At 33.6% G+C, this 27229-nt stretch overlaps 1 protein-coding gene across 1 annotated transcript in view; it reads left to right on the forward strand.

Annotated features, from left to right (window-relative positions):
* LOC123233654 (liver carboxylesterase-like) overlaps positions 1-18864 on the forward strand; it is a 58348-nt gene extending 39484 nt beyond the window's left edge. The window contains exons 6-12 of the mRNA XM_044659716.1: positions 498-536; positions 7827-7967; positions 9815-9895; positions 10950-11097; positions 11784-11915; positions 16512-16584; positions 18142-18864. Coding sequence (XP_044515651.1) covers positions 498-536; positions 7827-7967; positions 9815-9895; positions 10950-11097; positions 11784-11915; positions 16512-16584; positions 18142-18322 — 795 coding nt within the window. The 3' untranslated portion in view covers positions 18323-18864. The remainder of the gene's footprint in view (positions 1-497; positions 537-7826; positions 7968-9814; positions 9896-10949; positions 11098-11783; positions 11916-16511; positions 16585-18141) is intronic.
* The last annotated feature ends 8365 nt before the right edge of the window (positions 18865-27229 follow it).

A 27229-nucleotide genomic window follows, 5' to 3' on the forward strand; every position in this document is an offset into this window, starting at 1 on the left:
CCATATTTTGTAAACATAAACCCTGTTTGTCTGGGATTAATATGTAATTTTTGGAGAATTCAGTCATTTATAGATTTAGAACAAGGGCCTACCCTTTCAGAAGTGTTCAGAATTCTAAGTAGAAATTATGGGACTATTTCTGCATAAATTTCAAGATCAGTGTAGATTCATTAAAAAAATCTGGGTAACATCCTTCTTATTTGTTGGTATGTATATCTTCTGGCTTTTCTTCCAGAGGTCTAGCTTTGGGGGAAAGGTAGGTAGGAAAAAAAGAGTTTTAGATCCTCAAGTGGCTGCTCCAATTTGGAGTTCTAAGAGGCTTCATGACTCCCATAGCTTTCATAGTGGGAAGGGCAGGAACCAGAAATTATAGGTACTCCATTTCTGAACATAATCTTAAATAAGTATGAGAAAGAACCTGATAGGTGAATCAGCAAGACAAACACTTCCTGGGAAGTTTTTTTTTCTCACTTACCCTTCTTTTTCTGACTTGACAGAAATTTTTCAAGATGGATTTCCTAGGAGATCCCACAGAGGTAAGATGTCCTTTTCTTAATTAATTGAGTCTTGATTTCTTTAAGCTCCAGTTAAACACAATGAAGGCAGCTCTGTATGAATGGAGCCATTTCAACCCTAAGCCCTTGAGGAACAGCTTGCCCTATTCTCAGGCTATTGGTATTTAATATTCCATATTAACCAGTACTAAAAATTCCCTCTTCAAGATACTGAGGTTGTTCCTTGTTCATTTCAGACTAATCCACAGGGAAACACATGACCTGGGCTTATGAACTATTTTGCTAAGGCTCCAAAAAAGGACTGAGATAATTAATGCCAACTACCTTTGATATGAGGATCATACCTATAATTACTTGTGGGGGCATTTGCTTTGGACTAATTCTTAAATAAAAAATGTTAGATGGTAAGTGACCCATTTGAGATTCTAATATTTTTCTATTCAGTTCTGTAATTATAAACCTTCTCCCCATTATGGCCCAGATATCCCCTCTTACCATTACTACAAAGTTATTGCCCATTCCAATATCTGCAGAAAACTCTTGGGCTATTTTTAAATTCAGATTGTCCCTTAAATCCCACCTGCTTTGAGGAATCCTTTTAGATAAATTAAAAAAAAAAGAACAATCATTTCTCTCCAATATCACCACCACTAAGTTTTAATTTCTAAATATTCTCATGTTCCAACTCCATGATTATACAAACAGCCCTGTTTTGTATTAAATAAAATTCTCCTTTTTTTCTTAGTTTAGTTGCCATATTGAAACAATATCCTGTAGTCTGGCTTGCTTTAGTGTCATCATGGTACAGTGGAAAGAATCTTAGATCAAGAGTCAGGTTATGGAAAGTGAGTGTATAAGTCCTGATTCTGTCACTTCTTCCCTTAGCCTTAGGTTCTTTATCTGAAAGTAAAGGAGATATAGAAATGTTTAATTTGTAGAAGAAAAGGAAAGCTTTGAGAAGAGAGACTGCTTAGGGCTAGCCCGCAATGAATAATTGATAAACATTTGTTGATTAGGAGAATTAGAGTAAATTATCTCTAAGGCCTCTTCTTTTTTCTCTAGATATTAAAGTCTATAATGCTTTTCAGCCTTATTTTCCTCAGTTATAAAATAGAAGTTTTACATGGTTGTGAGAAGTAAACAAGATAATGGGTGTCAATATAATTTTTAGATGAGATAATTTTATATGTATCTATGTAGAGTTTTATTCACAGAATCATAGGGGTTAAGAATTAGAATGGCCAAAAGTAGAATGAGAGATAGTACTTTCTTCTTTACCAGAGAAGAGTCCTGAAATTATCACTTTCCAGTTGCCTCTCTTTGGATATTTTGTTTATATTTTCTATAGATACTTTTGAAAAAAATCTCAATTTTTTGAAAGTATTTTCTATAAATACTTTTGAAAAAATCTTAATTATTTCGAAAGTATTTTATGTATTTTCAAATGTCTGTTCAAATATCTCCTATTTTTCTTACTCGTTGGCACTGCTTCTTTTTTTAACTCCAAAGAAGGGCAAAAATTTGATTTTATCTTTTATAAGTTTGTTTGAAAAAGCTTGGAATCTTTTAGATTGAAGAATAAAGATTCAGGATAATTATAAGAGCTATATTCAAGAATGAGAAGACTGTCATGCAGAATAAGAAGATTTGAGTTCAAATTCCACCTCAAACATTTACTATGTGACCACAGATAAGACAATTAACTTTTCTTGGTCTCAATTTTCCCATCTGTAAAATGTGGATAATAATAGATCAATCTCACAGGATTGTGAGAATTAAAAGACATAACATATACAGTGCTTTTCAAAACCTTAAAGTGCTATATAAATAATCCCTTTGCTATTATCCTATGTAGCTTTCTACTGAGCCTATGAAATCTGTTTTCTCCTAATTTAGAATTCTACTTCTGGAGAAAGAAAGCAAATAAAATATTTGACTGCATTAAAGGAGACATGGAGTCTAAGAATAAGGATACTATTGAATAAGGAGATTATGAATTATACCCTGGTCAAAGTATTACATGAAATCCTACGGGTAGTAGATTAGTAAGTACATTAGTAAACTAAAGATTGGTGATATGAGAGTAAGCTTGACATAAACAATTCTTAATAGCTAGGACTATCCAAAACGTAGAATGGTGTGCCTAAAAAGGTTATGCTCTCCCTCATTGGAGATCTTAGGGTAAAGGATAGATGACTATTTTTAGGATACATTTTACAGGGGGTTCTTTTTCAGTTATGGTTTGGACTACATGGCATCTGAGCACCCTTAGAACTCCAAAATTCTTAATTTTGTGACAAAGCTATCAGATTTAAAACAATTAGAATACAATAAATATTTTAATTTATTTAATCAAGTTGGTATACATGTACATCCAGTTTGTTTTCCTTTCTTTGTAATCCTATGAAGTATAGAATGCAGGTATCATTACCCTTATTTTACATGTGAATTGACTGAAGTATAGAAAGAGTAAGTGATTTTGCTACAGTCTCATGACTAAGAATATTGACTCAGACTTTGCACTTTTGGCTCTGAGATTATTGGGGCTTTTTTTGTGTTTAAATAAATGCTACATAAATTCATAAGAAGAGTTGATCTATAAGTGACAAAAACGGATGAGTCAGGAATGAAGCTGAACAGTCAAGAATAACTAAGGAGGAAAGTCTCTGACTTCCATAGTCTCAGTTCCACCAAATAACACGAATACTCCAAAACGAACAACAAAAAAAATCAATAAGAGGCAAGCCCTAGGACAGGACCAGAACAAACAATACAGAATCAATAACCAACAAACCATGGGAGCAGGATCTGAAACCTCACCTGTTTGCTCAACCTAGAGGCTCATTTTCCAGTAACACATATCCCTGGTGTCAATAGGCAGAAAACTCTGGAAGTTAGTGTGGTGGGCTGCAACTGAGGTCTCAGAGAAATTGGCTAATCAATAGCAAGGGGTCAACTACTGACCACGGAAGGACTTTGAGGGTCCAAGAATGAAGACCAGACACATGCTATATCCCAGTCTGCAGCATCAGGAGAAGAGTAAGGAGGGAACACACACACAAATGAATGTGGTTGTTTAATAGCTAAAGCCCTATCAGATGTGGTCATGCCCAGGAGAATGGAGTCCCTTGGTGCTACCACACTGAGGAGGTGAGTTGTCTGCTTGCAATTGCAGTGGCAAAAGTGCCTGCGAATTCTGATTGGAGTACCTGAGGTCAATCACAGATTGGGACTGGAAGGTGTGGGAAAGGAGGACCAGGGATTACATCTTGACTATGCATTAGAGAAATCAGAAGAACTAAATAAGGTTCAGGAAATAACAAACCCCAAAAGTCATGAAACCTGAGGCAATAACCTCCACCCTTGAGGAACCATGGGGTTTTATCATAAAGCTAATAATTAAGTCTATTGACTTGGCTGCTAATTTTTTTAACTGAATAAGCAAATGATAAAAAAAAACGTAACTATTTATAGCTATTATGGGAACAGGGAAAACATAGGTTCAAATTCAGAAGACACTGAAGTAAAAACACCTCCTTTCAAAACAGCAAAGGAAATATAATAAATGATCATATGCTCAAAAAGAGCTTTTGGAAGAACTTTTAAAAGACTTCAAAAAAAGAAAACAAATGATAATGGTTGAAGAAAAATAAGAACAATGGTTTAAAATCAAGATAATTATGAAAGAAAGATCACTGGAATGAAAAAAGAAATCCAAAAACTCATGAGAGAAATTATTTCATTAAGAAATAGAATGAGACAAAGTAATGAAAAATAACAAAGTAAATCAAAAGAATGAAATTATAGAAGACAATATGAAACATTATGATAACAACTGACCTAAAAATAGATCTTAGAGAAACAATATAAGAATTATCAGACTCCCAGAATTATGATACAAAAAGAACGTATATACCATATTCCAATAAATTGTCAAGGAAAAATGCTGCAAAATTCTACAGGTAAAGGTTAAAATAGAAATTGAAAGAATTCATTAATCACCATAGCAAAGAAACCTCAATATAAAAATGCACAGAAACATCAATACTAAGTTTCTTAGTTCCAGATTAAGGAGAAAATACCACAAGCAAAGAAAAAAAATTATTATTATGGAGCTATTGTCAGAATAACACAAGACTTAGCAGCTTCAAACTTAAAAGAACAAAGAGAATGGAACACAATATTTCAAAGAGCAAAGGAACTGGATTTACACCAAAGAATGACATACTCAACAAAGCTGAGCATGTTTATATACAAAAAAGCAATGGGAATTTAGCAAACTGAAGGAATTTCAAATATTCCTCAGGAAAAAGCCCAAAAGTCAGTAGAAAATTAGATCTGTAAGAAATATCAGGATATAAATATGAAAGACCAAATATAAGCAATCTAGAAGGTCAAATTGTTTACTTCATATATGGGAAAGTGTCATCTAGGTACTTGAAAGAGCATATATAGATAGAACACTTAAGGTTGAGTTGACTATAATAGATTGAGCTAAAAATAATGATAAAACAGAGCAGGAAGAGGTAAAATGTTACAATTATCTCAAAGAGGAATAAGTGGAATAACTGTCTCAGAGAAGGGGAGGAAAGGGTAGAGGGCTGGGTTAAAGATAGAATAGCATATCCAAATAGAAGTATAAAAGTCTTCTTAATGTACAGAGAAATAGGAGGGAAAGATGAACTGGTAGGGGAGAGACTAAGGGTACCCTTAAAGGAATAAAAAACTAAGAGAAGGAAAGAATAAGAGAAAAGAAGACAAGGGGATAAGAAAATGGAGGGATATCTAGAAGGTATTCATATCAAGAAATAGGCATATAAAATGAAGGAATAAGCAAAAGGACTTTAAGAACAAAAGAAAAGAGGAATTTTTAGAATCAAACTCATATCAAGAAATAGAAGGGCAGATTTGGGAGGATAAAAAAGGGATATTTGGAAAGGCAGATAGAATAAGAACTAAAAGATGAAGGGAAAGGGACAAAGGAGGGACCTTTAGAAGAACTGGGCTAATTTAGAACTAGGAGGTCAAAGAGAGAGGATAAAGAAAGGACTCTAAGAAGGGGAGTGAATTGGAGAGGTAGTGGATAGAAGAAATTAAATGTCTAAGGAGGGATATGACCAAAAAATGATACAAAGCATCTTCCTAAAATTTTTGGGAAGTATTATTTATAATAGGGATGAACTAAAAGCTTTCCCGATAAGATCAAAAGTAAAACAAGGATACACATTATCATAAATATCATTTAACATAGTATTAGAAATGCTAGCAATAGCAATAAGAGAAGAAAAAGAAATTTAAGGAATCAGAATGGGCAAAGAGATAATAAAACTATTTCTATTTGCAGATGACATGATGATGCTTATTGAAAATAACAGAATTAAGCAAAAATGTTAATTGAAACAATCAATAATTTTAGCAAATGGGATATAAAATAAACCCCTATAAATCATCAGCATTTTTATATGTTACTAACAAAGTCCTACAAGAAGAGATAGAAAGAGATATTCTATTCAAAACAACCACAGAAAGAATAAAATACTTGGGAGTGGAACTGCCTAAACAAACCCAGAAACTGTATGAACATAATTATAAACTACCTTTTACACAAATAAACTCAGGTCTAAATAATTGGAGTAAGATTAATTTTTCATGATTGAACAGAGCCAATATAATTAAAATGACAATCTTACCTAAAAACTATTTATTCAATGTTATCACATTAAATTACCAAAAATTTATTTTACTGAGCTAGAAAAAAGAGTAGCAAAATTCCTTTATCTTTTAATTAATTCTTTTGATCTTGATCTTCTGTTCCTCCAGATGAATGTGGTCTAAGAGCACCACATTTTAAATTGTATTACAAAATAATGATTATCAAAATGATTTGGTACCAGCTAAGAAGTATAAAGGTAGATCATGGTAATCATGGAATGGGGCAGACCATACAATAAACAGCAGTAAAAGATTTTTGTAACCTTGTATTTAACAAATCAAATAGCATATTTTGTGATAAAAATTTAGTATTTGGTAAAAATTATTGGGACAATTGGAATATAGTTTGGCAAAAACCAAGTATAGACTAATATCTTACACCATTCACTAAAATCAATATGGATACATAATCTAGACATAAAAGAAGACATTTCATAAGTAAATTAGAACAGGGAACATATTACCAATCAGATTTATGAATAGGAAAGAATTTATGAGTCAACAAGAGATGGATAGCATTGTGAGATATAAAATGGATAATTTTAGTACATTAAGTTCAATAGTTTTTATTCAAATAAAATAAATATTGCTAAGATTAAAAAGAAAGCAGAAAATAGGTGAAAATTTTACAGACAACATCATAGAGGTCTTATATAAAATATATGGAGAAATTTGTCAGATTTATGAGAATAAAAGTTATTCCCCCAATTGATAAATGGGCAAAAATATGAGAAGACAATTTGCAGATGAAGAAATCAAAGCCATATATAGGTATGTGAAAAAATGCTCAAAATCACTATTGATTAGAGAAATGCATCCATCAAGATTAGGTAAAATTACAAAAGGGAAAATTGACAAATGCTGGAGGGGATCTAGAAAACAGAACACTAACATGCTGTTGGTAGAGCTGCGAATTGATCCAGCCATTTTGGAGAGCAATTTCGAATTACATCCAGAGAGTTATAAAAGTCTATATTCCATTGGATCAGCAACACTATTGTGGAGTCTTTTTTCCAAATAAATTGGAGGGAAAAAGAGAAAATCTTTTAAAAAAAATGTTTAGAGCAGCTTTCTTTGTGTGACAAAGAACTGGTAATTGAAGGACTGATCATAGAAATGACTAAATAAATCATGGTATATGATTGTGATGGAATACTAGTACACCATAAGAAATGATAAACAAGTGTAATTTAAAAAAAAACCTGGAGAGAACTACACAGGATAATGAACAGCAAAATAGTAAAACCAAGAGAACATTATATGTGGATATAGATTTAATGCTTGAAGAATAAATTGTGAATGTTGCCTCCAGAAAATGAACTGATAAATGGAAACATAAAAGACGTAATTTATATATACAAAAAGTAATTCATTGGTGAGATAAAGATATACTCACAAAGATAAAAATAGTACTCATAAAGTTCCTTGTATTTTAGAATAAAGCTGCAGGGCTTTTTTTCCCTATCAATGGATGGAGAGGATGTGTCACTTCATAGTCAAAAGAGGAAGGATATTTTACAAAAGGTCACGTATTTTAATTCTCTTAAAGTTAGGATAAGAAAATGGTTGTATTACTTTACTTTTTTTTTCTTTAATCAGAAAATTGTGTTACCACCTACAGTCGTGGATGGGATATTTTTCCCCAAAAGTCCCAAAGAACTCCTCGCTGAAAAGCAGTTCAATCATATCCCCTACATCATTGGAATCAACAGTCATGAATTTGCCTGGAGCCTTCCATCTGTGAGAACATTGTGTATCTTCTTTATTCTAATGTTTCTTCTGTCTTCAGGACCAGAAATTTCTTAATGGTTGAGTAAATTTTCAAAAACTTTCTTCATTGTGATGGGACCATTCTGTAAATTTAGCTAATCCTTTACTGCTTTTCTTAAGCACAGGAATACATTTCTCTCTTTGAAATTAGATAGGATATGTTTAAGGCATTGGGTTTGATACCCAACATTATCTATGTGTAGGCAATATGCGATAGTGGAAAGACCACTAGATTTGTGGATATAGATCTGAGAATACAGGTTTCAATCTTGACTCTGCTACTCATTACAAATGTGGCCTTGTGCGAGTTACTTCTGTTAATTTCAATTTCTTTGACTTTAAGTTGTTTGGACTAGAGATCTCTAGAAGTTCCTTTGGTTGTAAATCTTATGAAAAAATTACCTTACTCAGACATAAATGATAGATGTTGAGGTATAAATTGGTCAGTTACTATTCCTCCCAATGTCATTTACATGATACTGGGACTATTCATATAAAGGAATATAGATTTTTTTAACTCTTTAAATCTTAGAATTGATACTCTATTGTTTCCAAAACAGAAGAGTGGTAAAGGCTAGGCAGTAGGGATCAAATGACTTGCCCAGAGTCACATATCTGGGAAGTATCAGAAGCCAGATTTGAATACAAGACTATCTGTCTCTGGGCCTGGCTCTCTATCAATAAGCAGTTTATTAAGTGTCTACTTGTGGTAGGAACTGTTCTAAGTGGTTACAAATAAAAAAAAAAAACAATCCCAAAACAATCTAACGTGGAAGACAAGAATCAAATAAATATGCCCAAACAAGCTATAAACAAGAAAACAGAGTGGGGGAAAAGACACTAGAATTAAGAGAAGTTGAGAAAAGCTTTGGTAGAAGATGAAATTTTAGCTGGGATTTGACAGAAGTCAAGGAAACCAGGAGACAGAGATGAGGAGGGAAGCATTCCATACATGAGGACAGTCAGAGAAAATGGCCAGAACCAAAAAAATGGAATGTACTGTTTATGGAACAACAAGGAGTCCAATAGCTCTGAATCAAAAAGTATGTGGTGAAGAATAAGATATAAGAAGATTGGAAAGATATGTGTGTTTCTGGAGGAGGAAGGCAAGCTATGAGAGGCTTATGAATGTCAAACAAAGTTTTATGTATTTGATCCCAGAAGTAATAGGGGGTCCCTAGAATTTTTGTATGGTAGCTGAGTGAACATAATCAGATCTCTGCTTTAGGAAAAATTATTTTGGCAGCTGAATAAGGATGAATTGGAGTGGGGAAAGACTCGAGTCAGGCAGACCCACCAACAGGCTATTAGAATTATCCAGGTGTGAATTGATGAAAGCCTGCATCAGAACATTCTCAGTATCTGAGGAGAGAAAGGGGAATATTTGAGAGATATTTCAAAGTTGAATCGGACAATTCTTGGCAATAATTCGATACAGAGGATGAAGGATAGTCTAAGCCTTAATAGTCAGGAGGTTGCCCATTGACCCACTCATGAACACAAAAGGAATACTAACTTGAGTGGATAGTTTTATCAATTGGATACAGTTGTTTTCACAACAGTTATTTTCACAATTTAAAATATATTCCATTTTTGTGGTTTATTGAGATATTACATAGGCTAATTGAATTATTTGATCCAACTGAACTCAAAGAATCTTATTCCAATGTCAAAGATAAAGTAAGAGTGTGTTCTTCATTTATTTCACAGGGAATACTTTTGTTAACTGTCATTGTTTTTTGTGAATTTTTATTTTTATGTAATTAAATATTTGTTTATTTGCTTTTTATTTATTTTGTTATTTGTTTGTTCTGTAGATGGCAGGATTTCCTCTATCAGAAGACAGACTGGACCAAGAAACAGCAACAGCTCTATTATGGCAATCTTACCCATTTCTTGTAAGGGATATAGAATCATAAAATATCAATACTGAGAAGAATCTTATTGTAAACTGGCACATTTGTGAGGGGCAGTTTAGAACATAGAACATTAAACTTCAAGGACCAATGTAAATCAATACTTTTGCAAGATTAAAAATTAATATTCAAATACTTGAAGTATTATGTTTTTATAGGAATGTATTAATAATAACTTGAAGAAAAGGAAAATGATAGCCTTAGCAAAGAGAGAGTTGCCTAGACCAGTAGAGGAAAGAGTGAGAACAAGGAGGAGAGCGGAGGAAGAAGAGCAAGAAAAGGCAGGGTTGCAGCATACTTATTTACAGAATGTAAGCAAAGTAGGGAATACAGTTCAAGGAATTCATAATTCTATTTACACACCTTCATTGTATAAATAGGGAACCTGAGATGCAGAAAGGAAAAATAATTTTTCTGTGGACCAGTTGTTCAATGGTAGAACAAGGATTTGAACACAGGTTCATTAATTTCAGCATGTTTTCCTCTAAAATATGATTCCAGGGGCAGGTTAGATGGTACAGTAGATAGAGTGCCAGACTTGTATTCAAGAAAACCTGAGTTGAAATCAGGCTTCAAACACTTGGTAGACGTGTAATCCTGAACAAGTCATTTAACTCTGTTTGCCTCAGTTTCCTCATCTCTAAAATGATTTGAAGAAGGGAATGGCAAAGCACTCTTGGATCTTTGCCAAGAAAACTCTGAATGTGGTCATAAAGAGTTGGAAATTACTAAATGACTGAACAACCACATAATGCTTCCAGATTTTAAATGAAATAGCATTTTCAGTGGGAAGTTACCCTTAATAAATAATGTTACAAATGATTGATTGGCTAAACAATTTATGCTAAGGTTTCATAATAGTATCACCATACTACTAGGCTTGGTTAAAATGGATTAACAATGTCATTGAAGAAACTTATTAATTTAGTCAATTGTCAGTAGAGGGTATAGTCTATGATGAAATGATATATGTATGGATGACAAAAATGAATGGATGACCAGTTGCTTTTCATTCTTTATCTCATGACCAATTCAGAAAATCCCCAAACACCTTACTCCTATAGTGACTGAGAGGTATCTTGGAGTGACACAAGATCCTATTAAAAAGAAAGAACTATTTCTGGAGATGATGGGAGACTTGAACTTTGGAATTCCATCTGTAATGGTGGCTCGATTTCACAGAGGTGAGTTCTGAAGGACAACCTGGAAGGAGGATAGTGATACAGGCCAACTTAACCCTCCCACTTTTTATCTAAGGATGCTAGCTCTTCCTAGAGCTTCTTGGAACAGATCTTATCTAGAAGCAGAGTAGATAACAGTATAGGTAAATAAGATAGTTCTCTGCTTGGGGTCAAGAAATCTTGGTTCAAATCCTGAGATGAATAATTTCTAAATGTAAATAAGAATATGAAGATTTTTATGGAGGAGAAAGCAAAAGGTTGTGAGCAAGGGGCATTGGTCAGCTCAGGACAGCATCATGACAACTGGTACCTTGGAATCTGGAACTCCTTGACTTTGATTTGATGAATGTATATTGAGGTTGCCATAGTAGATTATAGAAGATAACTTCAAACATCTTAGCCAATACTAAGATTCTGTAATCAAGGAGGAAGGGTATAAGAATTTTGCTAAATTACCCTACAGATGAATGACAACTTTAGAAAAAAAAATAATGTTCAATATTATTTTGTATGTTTCTGTTGGTACTTGTAGATATGATATGTACCCAAGATACGTGGTCTCCCATTATTTAAAATAATTGTATGTCCTAGTGTACAAGGTTTTTATTGTTTTTTAAATCATCTCCAAAGAGCCATATCAATGGCAAGTGATTGGAGTTCTAAATTACCACCATTTTCTTTTCTTTCAGCTTCTGGTGCACCTACCTACATGTATCAATTTCAGCATCAGCCAAGCTTTGGGAGAAACATGACACCAGTGACTAGAAGGGCAGATCATGGGGATGAAGTTTTCTTTGTCTTTGGGATTCCACTTACAAATGGTAATGGATCTTTGCTTGCTACAAAAGCTTCATATACTACCATGAAATTCTGGAAATTAATGATTAATTCTTGCATAGTTAATTGTTAGTCATTGTATGATATTTTAAAATTAATGAAGGGTCTTCCTTTTCATTATCACCTTTGATATTCACAGCAGTCCTGTGGTGTAGAAAGGATTTTATTTTATTATATCCAATTTACAGATGAAAAAACAGGCCCAGGCAGGGAAAGTGATTTGGTTAAGGTTAGGGGTAGAACTAGAACTAGAAAAAACATCATTTGATTGGTAATCTTAGGGACATATCAACAAAGACAATATCCTAAAACTCATGTCAAAACTGAGTAAGATCCCTTTATTTTCCTTAGGAAATGATAATAGACTATATTAACAGCAATCTAATATATTGGATAAGGGATGTAATAGTTCTGTTTTATTCAATGTTGTCAGTCCAAATCTGGAGAAGTTGCTAATAGTGATTGAAGGAAGGGTAACTAGATTTAGGAGCAACTTTAAGACCATGCTGAATAGTTGAAGGACCTATAAATAGTTCACATGAAGAGTAGATGGCAGAGAAATGGTAACTAGCTATCTTCAAATATATTTAAAAAATATAGTTTGAGATTAGACATAGTCTTCTTGGGTGAAACACTGAGGTGGACTTTGACTTGATGTAAAGAAATATTTCAGTTATTCAAAAGCATTTTTATCCTTTCTATTAAGGTAATGAGTTCCCCAATATTTGAACAGAAGTATTCAAGTGAAAATTATGTGACCGTTTGGTAAGATGTTCTAGAATTTATTGCAGTTCAGGGTGAGTTGAGCCAGTTGCTATCTAAGGTCTCTTAGAGTTTAGAGATTCTTGGATTCAGTGTGCATTTTAATAAGTTTTTTCATGTTTTTTATATCCATAGTTTTTCCCAGCCTTCCTTTACCTTCCCCTCCCATAGAGTCATCCTATATGACAAATAGTATTTTTTCGCTTTGAAATTATTTATTTACTTATTTATTTACTCATTTATTTATTTGTTTATTTGTTTATTTTTACTGTGGTATACTTCTTTATTTATTTTTTATTTAGAATATTTTCCATGGTTACATGATTCATGAGTTTTCCAAACCCTCTTCCCTTCCCCTCCCAGAACTGAAAAGATATTCTACTGGATTATACATGTATCATTATTCAAAACCTATTTCCATGTAATTCATATTTGTAATAGAATGATCTTTTAACATAAAAACCCCAACCATATCTTCACTGAACTATATAATAGATGATATATTTTTCTTCTGCTTTTCTGCTCCCACAGTTCTCACTATTGGATAGTGTTCTTTTTCAAAAATTCCTCTGGATTGTCCTGGATCACTGCATTGCTGATAGTAGAAAAGTCTATTACATTTGATTGTGCCACAGTGTATCAGTCTCTGTGTTCAATGTTCATCTCCATTACAGATGATGCTTGCTGATTGTTTTAAATACATACTTGTTTATTATTTTTTGGAAAGGCCCTTCTATTCCTATACTTACTATTGTTTTCAATAGGAATTGGTGTTATATTTTTTCAAAGGCTTTTTCTGCACCTATGGAAATAATCATGTGTTTTCTGTTGGTTTGGTCAATTATGTGGATGGTTTTCCTAATATTATGTCCTCCTTGCATTCCTGGTATAAATCCTACCTGATCATGGTGAATAATCCTCATGATAACTTGCTGGCATCTTTTTGCTAGTATTCTATTTAAGATTTTTGCATCTATGTTCATTAAGAAGATTGATCTTTATGCAATTTTCTTTCTCTGATTTTGGTCTGCCTGTCTTTGGAATACATACCATATTTGTGTCACAAAAAGAAGTTGGTAAGACTCCTTCTTTGCTTATTTTGTCAAATAGTTTGTACAGTATTGGGATTAGTTTTCCTTTAAATGTTTGATATAATTCACTTGTGAATCCGTCTGATCCTGAAAATTCCTAAATATTCCTCCATCAGAAAGAAAACCTGAGCCCATTTTTCCTTTTCTTTTGCTTTTCCATTATTAGTAATAACAATGACTATTAGGTAGAATGTTTTTATTTTGATCATATTTTCCCCAAATTACATACAGACACAATTTTAAGTAATCATTTTCTGACACTTTAAGCCCATGTTTTCTCCCTTCCTCCTACCTCTCTCCCATCCCAAAGATAGATAGTAGGTAATATTAGATGTGTTATACATGCTATCATGCAATACATACTTTCATGTTCATCATATTGTAAAAAAAGATGCATATCACTTATCCTACGGGGGAAAAAACTCATGAAGGGAATAAAGTGAAAAATGGTATGTCTCAATATGTAGTCAGAATTCATCACTTCCTTCTAGGATAATGAATATCCTTTTTCATCATGATTACCTTGGAGTGGTCTTGAATCCTTGCGTTGCTGATAATACTTGTCATTCACAGTTGATCATCATGCATTTTTGCTATTACTGCATATAACCTTCTCCTGGTTTCACTTCTTTTTGCATCATTTCATATAACTCTTTCTATGATTTATTGTAATTGTCCTTTTTGTCATTTCTTATCGCACAATTTTATTCAATTACAATCATATGATGTATGAATCATCTTGTTTAGACATTCTGTTACTGATGGCCATCCCTTTAGTTTCTGATTCTTTGCCATCACAAAAAAGCTGCTATAAATATTTTTGTACAAATTGGTCCTTTTGTCCTATCTTTGTTCTCTTTGGGATACAGAACTAGCTATGGCATTACTGGATCAAAGGGTATGCATAGTTTCTTTAGGCCCTTTTGACATGGTTCCAAACTGCTCTCCAGAATGATTGTATGAATTCACAATTCCATCAATAGTGTATTGGTGTCTACATTGCTGGTGGAGTTATGAATTGGTCCAATCATTCTGGAGGACAATTTGGATTTATGCCCAAACAGTTTCTACTCCAAAGAGATAATAAGGAAAAATAGTTGTACAAAAATATTTATAGCTACACTCTTTGTGGTAGCAAAATTGGGAAAATGAAGACATGTCCATTGATTGGGGAATGGCTGAAAAAATTGTGGTATCTGATGGTGATGGAATACTATTGTGCTGAAAGGAATGATGTACTGGAGGAATTATATGTGAACTGGAAAGACCTCCAGGAATTGATGTAGAGTGGGAGGAACAGAGCCAAGAGAACACTGTACACAGAGACTAATACACTGTGACACAATGATCCAAGACAATCCAGAGGAACTTATGAGAAAGAACGTTATCCACATCCAGAGAGAGAGAATTGTGAGAACAGAAATGCAGAGGAAAAACATATGATAAATCACGTGGTTCTATGGGGATATGATTAGGGTTTTATGTTAAAAGATCACTCTATAAATCCTGGGTTTGTCTTGGCAAATAGATTCCCCCCAATTTTTTATTGTTTAGAGTTATTTTAAATTGTGTTTCTCTTTCTAACTTTTGCTGATGAGTTTTGTTGGAAATATTTATAAATGCTGATGATCTATTTGCATTTATTTTGTATCCTGCAACTTTGCTAAAGCTATTAATTATTTCAACTGGTTTTTACTTAATTTTCTAGGATTCTCTAAGTATACCATCATATCATCCACAAAGATAATAGTTTAGTTTCTTCATTGCCTACTTTAATTTCTTCAACTTTGTTTTCTTCTCTAATTGCTAAAGCTATTCCAATTTACCAATTTTCTCCATAAGCTGTTCTTCCCCTCCCCCATTACTTTAATTTCTTTTCCCCATTTTTCTTCAACCTGTCTTACTTGATTTTTTAATTCCTTTTTAAATTCTTCCAGAGTGTAAAACCAATTCCCTCTTTTTTTGAAGTTATGCATGTGGTTGCTTGGATTTCACCATCTCCTGTTTGTTCTGTGCTTTGCTCTTTGTTCCTATAGAAATTGTGAAGGGATGAATTTTATTTTTTACTCCTTTTCCCAGCCTTTTATTTTTTTGGCTGTGGACTGGATATTCTGAAAGCTGATTGCTGATTCTTTCTCCTCTGCTAGTAAAGATCAGCACTGTGAGCTATTTTGCCTTGTTGAGCTGTGTTCCTCCCACTGCTAAGTATGTGTGAGAGGGTCACACCAAGCTTTGATATGTTTGCATTCTTCCCACTATCACTTGCATCCATATCATATTTGTTTTCATTACTAGTAATATCTTATCTTACTAAAGCAATGTTTATCTGCTATTGTCTTCTTCCTTCCCCTCAAATTGTTGGTATTTTAAATTCTATCACTAGGAATTAAAATCCTTTAAGTTATTTCCTTTTGATAATAGATAAATTCTATTAGGAGAAAAGAGTACATGAAAACTTTATCAGCATTTGTTTTATTCTTTTCAAGATTTATGTTTTAGAAAGAGTAAGGAAAAACCCTCCTAAGTTTTATTAATAAAAGCAGGGTAGCACTTACGGATGACCCACCAGGAAAAAGACACAGTACAAAATACAAAACTAGAAGTTTCAGAAGAAATCTTCCTAAAGGAAGCAAGGTATAAAGGCAAAAATCATGTGGGACCCTGAAGAATACTTGTAGTTTTGATCCTTAACCTCTAGTTGCACTCTATTTTCTCTCTTATTTTCAGAGCGTTTCCCAGAAGAGGAAAAACAACTTAGCAGAACAATGATGAAATACTGGGCCAACTTTGCTCGAAATGGGTAAGAATAGTAACACATAAAAAGAAACATTATTCCCCCCAAAAGGTAATCAATATCTTTTCTCCCCATTACCTATAGTTCCTATTACATATTCCTACTTCTTCCCTTTCTAGAAGGAAGACTCTTTTAGAGAGTCTTCTATCTTAGCAATGAAATTTTAAAAAAACTGTTTGCACATGTGTGTAAGGAGAGAGAGTATGTCAGAACTAACCTATACATTAATTTAACATTATGTGTAAACTTCTATATACAACATCCCCCACCTTTACAAAGAAGGGGAAAATTTTTTCTTGTTTCTTTGGGGCCAAGATTGGTCATTACAATATCACAGCACTTTTTTGTTGTCGTATTTTTCTTGTCATCATTGTGTATGTGGTTTTCCTAGTTCTGCTTCTTTCATATCAATTCCTGTAAGTCTTTTCATGCTTCTATATTCATATCTATCTCTTCTTATTCAGTGATATTCCATTAAATATATGTATTACAGTGTATTTAGCCAGTCTCCAGTCAATTGGAATCTACTTTCTTTCTACTTCTTTGCTACTTCAAGAAATTCACCATACAATTTTTAAAATTTATCAATTAATTACTTATTTATTTTCAGGTACATGTAGAAACAATTTTTAACAATTATTTTCTGATATTTTAGAATTCAGATTTTCTCCCTCTCTCCCTTGATCCCCCTCCCTGAGGAGGCATATAGACTGATATGTGTTATACCAGCACTTTCATGCAATACATAATTCCATATGGCTCATGTCATGATAGAAGACACATATCACATATACAATAAAAATGTCAGGAAGGAAATGAAGTGGAAGATGTGTGTTTTGATCTGTTTCCAAACTCCAACAAGTCCCTTCTTTGGCTGTGGATAGCCAGTTCTTCTGTTCAACAGAAGGGAATAAGAGAGAAATTGCTCCTTCTGCCCCATTATCTCAAGGATTATGTTCTTCATTGTTGGGCTACAGAGCTAGCAATTCCGCCTTTTAAGGTTCTTTAAAAAATCATTGAAAAATTTTCCCCAGACAATGAGTACCTCTTCCAATTCAATTAGAGAAAGGTATTCACCTTTTTGAAAGGGATTAAAGGTATCTTGTTAACACATTAATATTTTGTTAGTTATGATTATATCTTTTACTTGCATTAACTGAGCTAGAAGGGGAGAAAGAAACCAATTTCTGCCCACATATACCCCTTTACTCTGCCAAATATAGAATTAATCACCAAGTAATTTATGAATTTATGTTCTTGAATTCATCAAATAGTTATTATGTTCACTTTGGCATGATTCTTCTTTTTGTAGTCTACTCCATTGATTTGCATTTTTTGTTTTTTAACCAGTACAAAAGGTTGATGATTATTGTTTTTTTTCCATTATAATAGAACTTAAATTATAGTTGAGAAGGTAGAAACTTAATAATGCCCCAATTCTAGGGAATTTGGTTTTGTGTGATTAATAAGTTCCCCACCTACTACTTTTCTTTTTATAACCATGACTATCATCAATGTTTGAATGACTAATATATTTTTAAAAAATCTTTGCTACTTTTACAGAAACCCCAATGATGATGTCCTGCTAAAGTGGCCTGTGTATGATAAGAATGAAGAGTACCTTCAAATTGACATCACCATGAAGACAGCCAAGAAACTAAAGGATAAAGAAGTAGCATTTTGGACGGAGCTGTTAGCAGAGAAGCCATTTGGAGTAAAGAGAGAGAATGCAGATACAATTTGAAAAGTTCTACTTTTCTTTTTTCCTCTATGAAACTAGATAAGAAGATCTTTCAGACTTGAAATGGGTATCTGGTAATTTGGTGGGGAGAAACTTTTAAACATGGAGGAGGACTGGTCTTCATGGGACTAGGGTCATGTAGAACCAATCAAATATCAACACAATGAGTAACTATATACAAAAGCTCTTTTCAAGGGACATTATAAGATTGATTTTTTTTTCCAGGATGCTTCAAAGAACTAGCTTTCTTTGGTTGGAAGTTTACTCTAGATTGTATTAAATGAAATCCACTTTATTTATGATTCTTGCTACCTATGACAGATTTTTTGTTTTTGCCATGGAAATAAGTGCACTTTTGAAATAAGATTGAATTTATATGTGATTTCTAATCAGGACCTCTATCTGCTATATTGTTTTCAAGGACTGAGGTCACAGAATAATGTAGGGCTTGAGACTTTTAATGATACATATAATAATTTTTATTGTACAATGTAACTGAGCTTCATCAAAAGATGCAGAGATCCAATCCAAGACAAGTCCCTTGAGCCCATATGTTTCATTCTTTGTCTATAATGCATTATATTATTCATTCTTTCCCTATGATATCATCCTATCTTATCTCCCCAAACTTTCTACCCACAGAGTCAGAGCTCCCATATTTTATACTTGCATTAAATCTTATCATCATTATGGCATATACATGCTCAACTTTTCCCCTTTATTCCTCTTTTTTCTTCCTGTTTTTATTTCTCTTTCTTTTATTCCTCCTGTTCCTCCATTTCATTTTTCTCTATATATTTTTTCTATTTTATGTATTTTTATCCATAAATAAACAACTAAGCATCTACTATGTGTCAGATATTTTTCTGGATCCTATGTCTAGAAAAAAAAGTCATTTCCACCCTAAAAAGTATGTGTCCAGAGTTTCACTGGAAATTTAAAAGGACCCCAATGACAAAGTGACAAATCTTGAGTCATTAGAGATGTACTACTCTCCAACATTTGGTGACCAAACACTAAGAAGACATTTGTTGATTAATAAAATAAGAGGCTGATAACTAGTGACTTTCTTTCGTTTTAGCTCCCCAGGTAATATGTGATTTCATCAAAGGAAAAGGTATTTCATTTCCCATGAAATAATGGTATTCAGGGGGCTCCACATTTTAAGAGTCAACTTATATGAAACAGTAACATTTGCCCTGAAAGACAGTGCTGCTTTTTTACAGCATCAGCAGACTTTCAAGAGCATCTTGATGCTCACGAGGTCAGTGACAAAGGAAGAAAACACAGGAGATATACAGCATATCTTGGGACATAAGTAAAAGCAGAACTGAGTTAGTTGACTTTCTATATGGGGAGATAAATTACCAAAAAGGGGAGGAATATCATCAAATTTAATCACAGATAAAGTTAAGGTTAGATATGTTTGGATAAGTTGAAGAAATGAGCCTTTCTCTAAACTGTCCTTTGGTTCCTTCATCACAGGCAGAATAGAGTGTGTACAGTTGACTTGGGACAGGAATGAATATTTTGATACTTTGAGGTCAAAAAATTTTTAATAATTTTTTATTTTAGAAAAATTTTCCATGGTTACATAAGTCATGTTTTTACTTTCCCCTTCACCCCCTCAACCCCCGCCCCGCTCCACTGTAGCCAATTCGTATTTCCACTGGTTTTATTAGGTGTGGTCAGTCAAGACTTATTTACACAATATTGATAGTTACATCAGTGTGATCTTTTCAGGTCTACATCCCCAATCATGTCCTCATCAACCCAAGTGTCCAAGCAGTTGTTTTTCTTCTGTGTTTCTACTCCTGTAGTTCTTCCTCTGAATACGGATAGTGTTCCTTTCCATAAATCCCTCAGAATTGTCTTGGGTCATTGCATTGCTGCTAGTACAGACATCCATTACATTCAGTTTTACCACAGTATTATCAGACTCTGTGTATTATGTTCTTCTGGCTCTGCTCCTTTCACTCTGCATCAAATCCTTAAGGTCTGTCCAGTTCACGTGGAATTCCTCCATTTTATCACTCCTTTGAGCACAATTGTATTCCATCACCAACACATAGCAAAATTTGTTCAGCCATTCCCCAATTGAAGGGCATACCATTGCTTTCCAGTTTTTTGCCACCACAAAGAGCACAGCTATAAATATTTTTGTGCAAGTCTGTTTATCTATGATCTCTTTGGGGTACAATCCCAGCAATGGTGTGGCTGGATCAAAGGGCAGGCAGTCTTTTATTGTTCTTTTGGCATAGTTCCAAATTGCCAACCAGAATGGTTGGATCAGTTCACAACTCCACCAGCAGTGCATTAATGTCCCAATTTTGCCACATCCCCTACAACATTCATTACTCTCCCCTGCTATCATTTTAGCTAGGTGTGAGGTGTTGTTTTGATTTGCATTTCTTTAATTATTAGAGATTTAGAACATTCTTTCTCATGTGCTTATTGATACTTTTTATTTCTTTATCTGAAAATTACCTATTCATGTCTCTTGCCCATATATAAATTGGGGAATGGCTTGATTTTTTATACAATTGATTTAGCTCCTTCTATATTTGAGTAATTAGACCTCTGTCAGAATTTTTTGTTATAAAGATTTTTTCCCAATTTGTTGTTTCCCTTCTGATTTTGGTTGTATTGTTTTTCTTTGTACAAAACCTTTTTAATTTAATGTAATCAAAATCATATATTTTCCATTTTATAATTTTCTCTCATTTACATTTTATAATTTTCTCTAACTCTTGTTTGGTTTTAAAATCTTTCCTTTCCCAGAGATCTGACAAATATGCAATTCTGTGTTCACCTAATTTACTTACAGTTTCCTACTTTATATTTAAGTCTTTCACCCATTCTGAATTTATCTTGGTGTATGGTGTGAGATGTTGATCTAGACCTAATCTCTCCCATATTGTTTTCTAATTTTCCCAGCAGTTTTTGTCAAATAGTGGATTTTTGTCCCAAAAGTTGGGCTCTTTGGGTTTATCATACACTGTATTGCTGACATCACTTACTCCAAGTCTATTCCACTGATCCTCCCTTCTATCTCTTAGCCAGTACCACATTGTTTTGATGACTGCTGCTTTATAGTATAACTTAATATCTGGTACTGCTAAGCCACCTTCATTCACGTTTATTCATTATTTCCCTTGATATTCTTGATCTTTTGTTCTCCCAAATAAACGTTGTTATATTTTTTTCTAATGTAGTAAAAAATGTTTTTGGTAGTTTGATAGGTATAGCACAAAATAAGTAAACTAATTTGGGTAGAATGGTCATTATTATTGTGTTAGCTCATCCTACCCATGAGCAATCAATGCTTTTCCAATTGTTTAGATCTACTTTTACTTTTTTGGAAAGTGTTTTGTAGTTATGTTCATACAATTCCTGTACTTGTTTTGGTAGATAGATTCCTAAGTATTTTATATTGTCTAGGGTAATTTTACATGGTGTTTCTCTTTCTACCTCTTGCTGCTGTGATTTGTTGGAAATAAAAAGAAATGCTGATGATTTATGTGCATTTATTTTGTATCCTGCAACTTTGCTACAGTTGTTGATTATTTCTACTAGCTTTTTAGTTGATTCTCTAGGATTTTTTAAGTAGACCATCATATCACCTGCAAAGAGTGGTAGCTTAGTCTCCTCATTGCCTATTTTGATACATTCAATTTCTTTTTCTTTTCTAATTGCTACCGCTAGTGTTTATAGTACAATGTTAAATAAAAGAGGTGATAATGGGCATTCTTGTTTCACACCTGATCTTATTGGAAAGGCTTCTAATTTATCCCCTTTGCATATGATGCTTGTTGATGGTTTAAGATATATACTGCTTATTATTTTTAGGAAAGAACCTTCTATTACTACACGTTCTAGTGTTTTCTGTAGGAATGGGTGTTGTATTTTGTCAAAGGCTTTTTCAGCATCTATTGAGATAATCATGTGGTTTTTCTTTGTTTACTTGTTGATATGGTCAATTATGTGGATGGTTTTCCTAATGTTGAACCATCCTTGCATTCCTGGCATAAATCCCACCTGATCATGATGAATAACCATCTTGATCACTCACTGGAGTCATTTTGCTAGTATTCTATTTAAGATTTTTGCATCTATGTTCATTAGGGAGATTGGGCTGTAATTTTCTTTCTCCGTTTTTGATCTGCCTGGCTTTGGAATCAGTACCATATTTGTTTTATAAAAGGAGTTTGGTAAGACTCCATCTTTGCTTATTATATCAAATAATTTGTATAGTATTGGGATTAATTGTTCTTTGAATATTCGATACAATTCACTTGTGAATCCATCAGGCCCTGGCGATTTTTTCTTAGGGAGTTCTTTAATGGCCTATTCAATTTCCTTTTCTGATATTGGATTATTTAAGTATTTTATTTCTTCTGCTATTAATCTAGGCAATTTATATTTTTGCAAATATTCACCCATATCACCTAAATTTATTGCTATATAATTGGGCAAAATATGTTTTTTTCAGATCATAAAAACTTTATTTTTTAAAACATTTATTAATATTCATTTTTAACCTGTTTACATGCTTCATACCCCTACTTTCCCATTCACCCCCCCCCTCCACCCACCCATGGCCGCTGCAGATTTCCACTGGTTGTAACATGTGTCCTTGTTTAGGGCCTATTTCCATATTGTTGTTAGTTGCATTGGTGTGGTCATTTCGACTCTACATCCCCAATCATGTCCCCCTCAACCCATGCATTCAAGCAATTGATTATCTTATATGTTTCCTCTCCTGCAGATCTTCCTCTGAATGTGGGTAGCGTTTTTTACCATAAATCCCTCATAGCTGTCTTGTGTCATTGCATTGCTGCTGGTACAGAAGTCCATTACATTCGATTTTACCATAGTATATCAGTCTCTGTGTACAATGTTCTTCTGGCTCTGCTCCTCTCACTCTGCATCAGTTCCTGGAGGTCTCTCCAGTTCACCTGGAACTCTTCCAGTTTATTATTCCTTTTAGCACAATAGTATTCCATCACCCACATATACCACAGTTTGTTCAGCCATTCCCCAATTGAAGAGCAAACCCTCCTTTTCCAGTTCTTTGCCACCACAAAATGCACAGCTATAAATATTTTCTTACAAGTCTGTTTATCTATGATCTCTTTGGGGTACAAACCCAATAATGGTATGGATGGATGAAAGGGCAGGCATTCTTTTATAGCCCTTTGAGCATAATTCCAAATTGCCAACCAGAATGGTTGGATCATTTCACAACTCCACCAGCAATGCATTAATGTCCCAATTTTGCCACATCCCCTCCAGCATTCATTACTCTCCCCTTCTTTCATTTTAGCCAATCTGCTAGGTGTGAGGTGTTGTTTTGATTTGCATTTCTTTAATTATTAGAGATTTAGAACACTTTCTCATGTGCTTATTGATACTTTTGATTTCTTTACCTGAGAATTGCCTATTCATGTCTCTTGCCCATTTTTCAATTGGGGAGTGGCTTGATTTTATATACAATTGATTTAACTCCTTGTATGTTTGAGTAATTAGACCCCGGTCAGAGTTTTTTGTTATAAAGATTTTTTCCCAATTTGTTGTTTCCCTTCTGATTTTGACTACATTGTTTTTGTTTGTACAAAAGCTTTTTAGCTTGATATAATCAAAATCATTTAATTTACATTTTGTAATTTTCTCTAACTCTTGTTTGGTTTTAAAATCTTTCCTTTCCCAAAGATCTGATAGGTATACTATTTTGTGTTCACTTAGCTTATTTACAGTTTCCCTCTTTATATTCAGGTCATACACCCATTCTGAATTTATCTTGGTGTAGGGTGTGAAATGTTGATCTAAACCTAATCTTTCCCATATTGCTTTCCATATTTCCCAGCAGTTTTTGTCAAATAGAGGATTCATGTCCAAAAAGTTGGGCTCTTTGGGTTTATCATACACTGTCTTGCTGACATCATTAACCCCAAGTCTATTCCACTGATCCTCCCTTCTATCTCTTAGTCAGTACCATATTGTTTTGATGACTGCTGCTTTATAGTATAGTTTAATATCTGGTACTTCTAGGCCCCGTTCCTTCACATTTTTATTCATTATTTCCCTTGATATTCTTGATCTTTTGTTATTCCAAATGAAAATTGTTATAGTTTTTCCTAACTCAGTAAAGAAGTTTTTGGTAATTTGATAGGTATGGCTCTAAATAGGTAAATTAATTTGGGTAGAATGTTCATTTTTATTATGTTAGCTCGTCCTACCCATGAACAATTAATGGCTTTCCAAATGTTGAGATCCAGTTTTATTTGTTTGGAAGGTGTTTTGTAGTTGTTTTCGTATAATAGCTGTGTTTGTTTTGGTAGATAGATTCCCAGGTATTTTATATTGTCTAGGGTGATTTTAAATGGTGTTTCTCTTTCTACCTCTTGCTGTACTAATGTGTTGGAAATATATAGAAATGCTGATGATTGATGTGCATTTGTTTTGTATCCTGCAACTTTGCTAAAGTTTTTGATTATTTCTACTAGCCTCTTAGTTGATTCTCTAGGATTTTTTATGTATACCGTCATATCACCTGCAAAGAGTGGTAGCTTAGTCTCCTTATTGCCTATTTTGATACCTTCAATTTCTTTTTCTTCTCTAATTTCTATTGCTAGTGTTTCTAGTACTATGTTGAATAATAGAGGTGATAATGGGCTTCCTTGTTTCACTCCTGATCTTATTGAGAAGGTTTCTAATTTATCCCCATTGCATATAATGCTTGTTGATGGTTTTAGGTATATATTGTTTATTATTTTTTGGAAGGGTCCTTCTATTCCTTTACTTTTCAATGTTTTCAATAGGAATGGATGCTGTATTTTGTCAAAGGCTTTTTCAGCATCTATTGAGATAATCATGTGATTTTTGTTTGTTAGACTGTTGATATTGTCAATTATTTGGATGGTTTTCCTAATGTTGAACCATTCTTGCATTCCTGGTATAAATCCCACCTGATCATGGTGGATGATCTTCTTAATTACTTGCGGGAGTCTCTTTGCTAATATTCTATTTAAGATTTTTGTATCTATGTTCATTAAGGAGATTGGTCTATAGTATTCTTTCTCTGTTTTTGGTCTACCTGGCTTTGGGATCAGTACCATATTTGTGTCATAAAAGGAATTTGGAAGGACTCCTTCTTTGCTTATCATATCAAATAATTTGTATAGTATTGGGAATAGTTGCTCTTTGAATGTCTGATAGAATTCAATTGTGAATCCATCAGGTCCTGGTGATTTTTTCTTAGGGAGATCTTTGATGGCTTATTCAATTTCTATTTCTGATATGGGATTATTTAGGTATTCTATTTCTTCTGCTGTTAATCTAGGCAATTCATATTTTTGTAAATATTCATCCATACCTCCTAAATTGTTATATTTGTTGCCATATAATTGGGTGAAATAGTTCTTAATAATTGCCTTAATTTCCCCTTCATTAGAGGTGAGGTCTCCCTTTTCATCTTTAATACTGTCAATTTGGTTTTCTTCTTTCCTTTTTCTTATTAGATTAACCAGTACTTTGTCTATTTTATCTGTTTTTTCAAAGTACCAGCTTCTAGCCTTATTTATTAATACAATAGTTCTTTTACTTTTGATTTTATTAACTTCTCCCTTAATTTTTAGTATTTCTAATTTAGTTTTCATCTCGGGGTTTTTAATTTGCTTGCTTTCTAATTTTTTGAGTTGCATACCCAATTCATTAATCTCTGCCCTCCTTAATTTGTTAATATATGCACTCAGGGATATAAATTTCCCCCTGAGTACTGCCTTGGCCGCATCCCACAGAGTTTGGTAGGATATCTCATCATTGTCATTCTCTTCAATGAAATTGTTGATTGTTTCTATGATTTCTTCTTTCACAAATTGGTTTTGGAGAATCATATTGTTTAATTTCCAATTGGTTTTTGATTTGTCTGTCCAGGTGCCCTCACTAATTATTATTTTTTATTGCATTATGATCTGAGAATGTTACATTTATTATATCTGCTCTTTTGCATTTGTTTGCAATGATTCTATGCCCTATTACATGGTCAATCTTTGTAAATGTACCATGTGCGGCTGAAAAGAAGGTGTATTCCTTTTTGTCCCTATTTATTTTTCTCCACATATCAATTAAACCTAATTTTTCTAGGACTTCATTCACCTCTCTTACCTCTTTCTTATATATTTTTCGGTTTGATTTATCTAGATCTGAAAGAGGTATATTTAGATCTCCCACTATTATGGTTTTACTATCTATTTCCTTCTTGTGTTCTGCCAGTTTCTCCTTTATGAATTTGGGTGCTATGCCCCTTGGTGCACACATATTGAGCAGTGTTATTTCCTCATTGTTTATACTGCCTTTAATCAGGATGTAATGACCTTCCCTGTCTTTTTTAATCCTATCTATTTTTACTTTGGCTTTGTCAGAGATCATAATAGCCACTCCTGCCTTCTTTTTCTCATTTGATGCCCAAAAGATTTTGCTCATGCCCTTATCCTTGAACTTGTGTGTGTCTACCCGCCTCATATGTGTTTCTTGTAGACAACATATGGTAGGATTTTGGTTTCTGATCCACTCTGCTATTTGCTTCTGTTTTATGAGTGAGTTCATCCCGTTCACATTCAGAGTTACAATTGTTAGTTGTGCATTCACTGACATTTTTGTATCCTCCCCTAGACCAACCCCTTCTTCTTACACTATTTCCTTTTAACCCAGTGGTTTGCTTTGAACTGGTATCCCTTATCCCCTCTCTTGATTGACTTCCCTTTCTGCCCCTTGTTATTCCCCTTTTTTTGTTTTTTAAAGGACCTAATGGATTCCCTCCCTCTTCTTCTCCCCTCCCTTTTTTGACCTCCCCACTCCCCTGCTCCCTTTGGTTTAACCCTTCTGACTTTCTCAGTAGAGTTAGATAGA

This window comes from Gracilinanus agilis, chromosome 2 (genome assembly GCF_016433145.1).
Source record: "Gracilinanus agilis isolate LMUSP501 chromosome 2, AgileGrace, whole genome shotgun sequence".
NCBI classification, from domain to species: Eukaryota; Metazoa; Chordata; class Mammalia; order Didelphimorphia; family Didelphidae; genus Gracilinanus; species Gracilinanus agilis.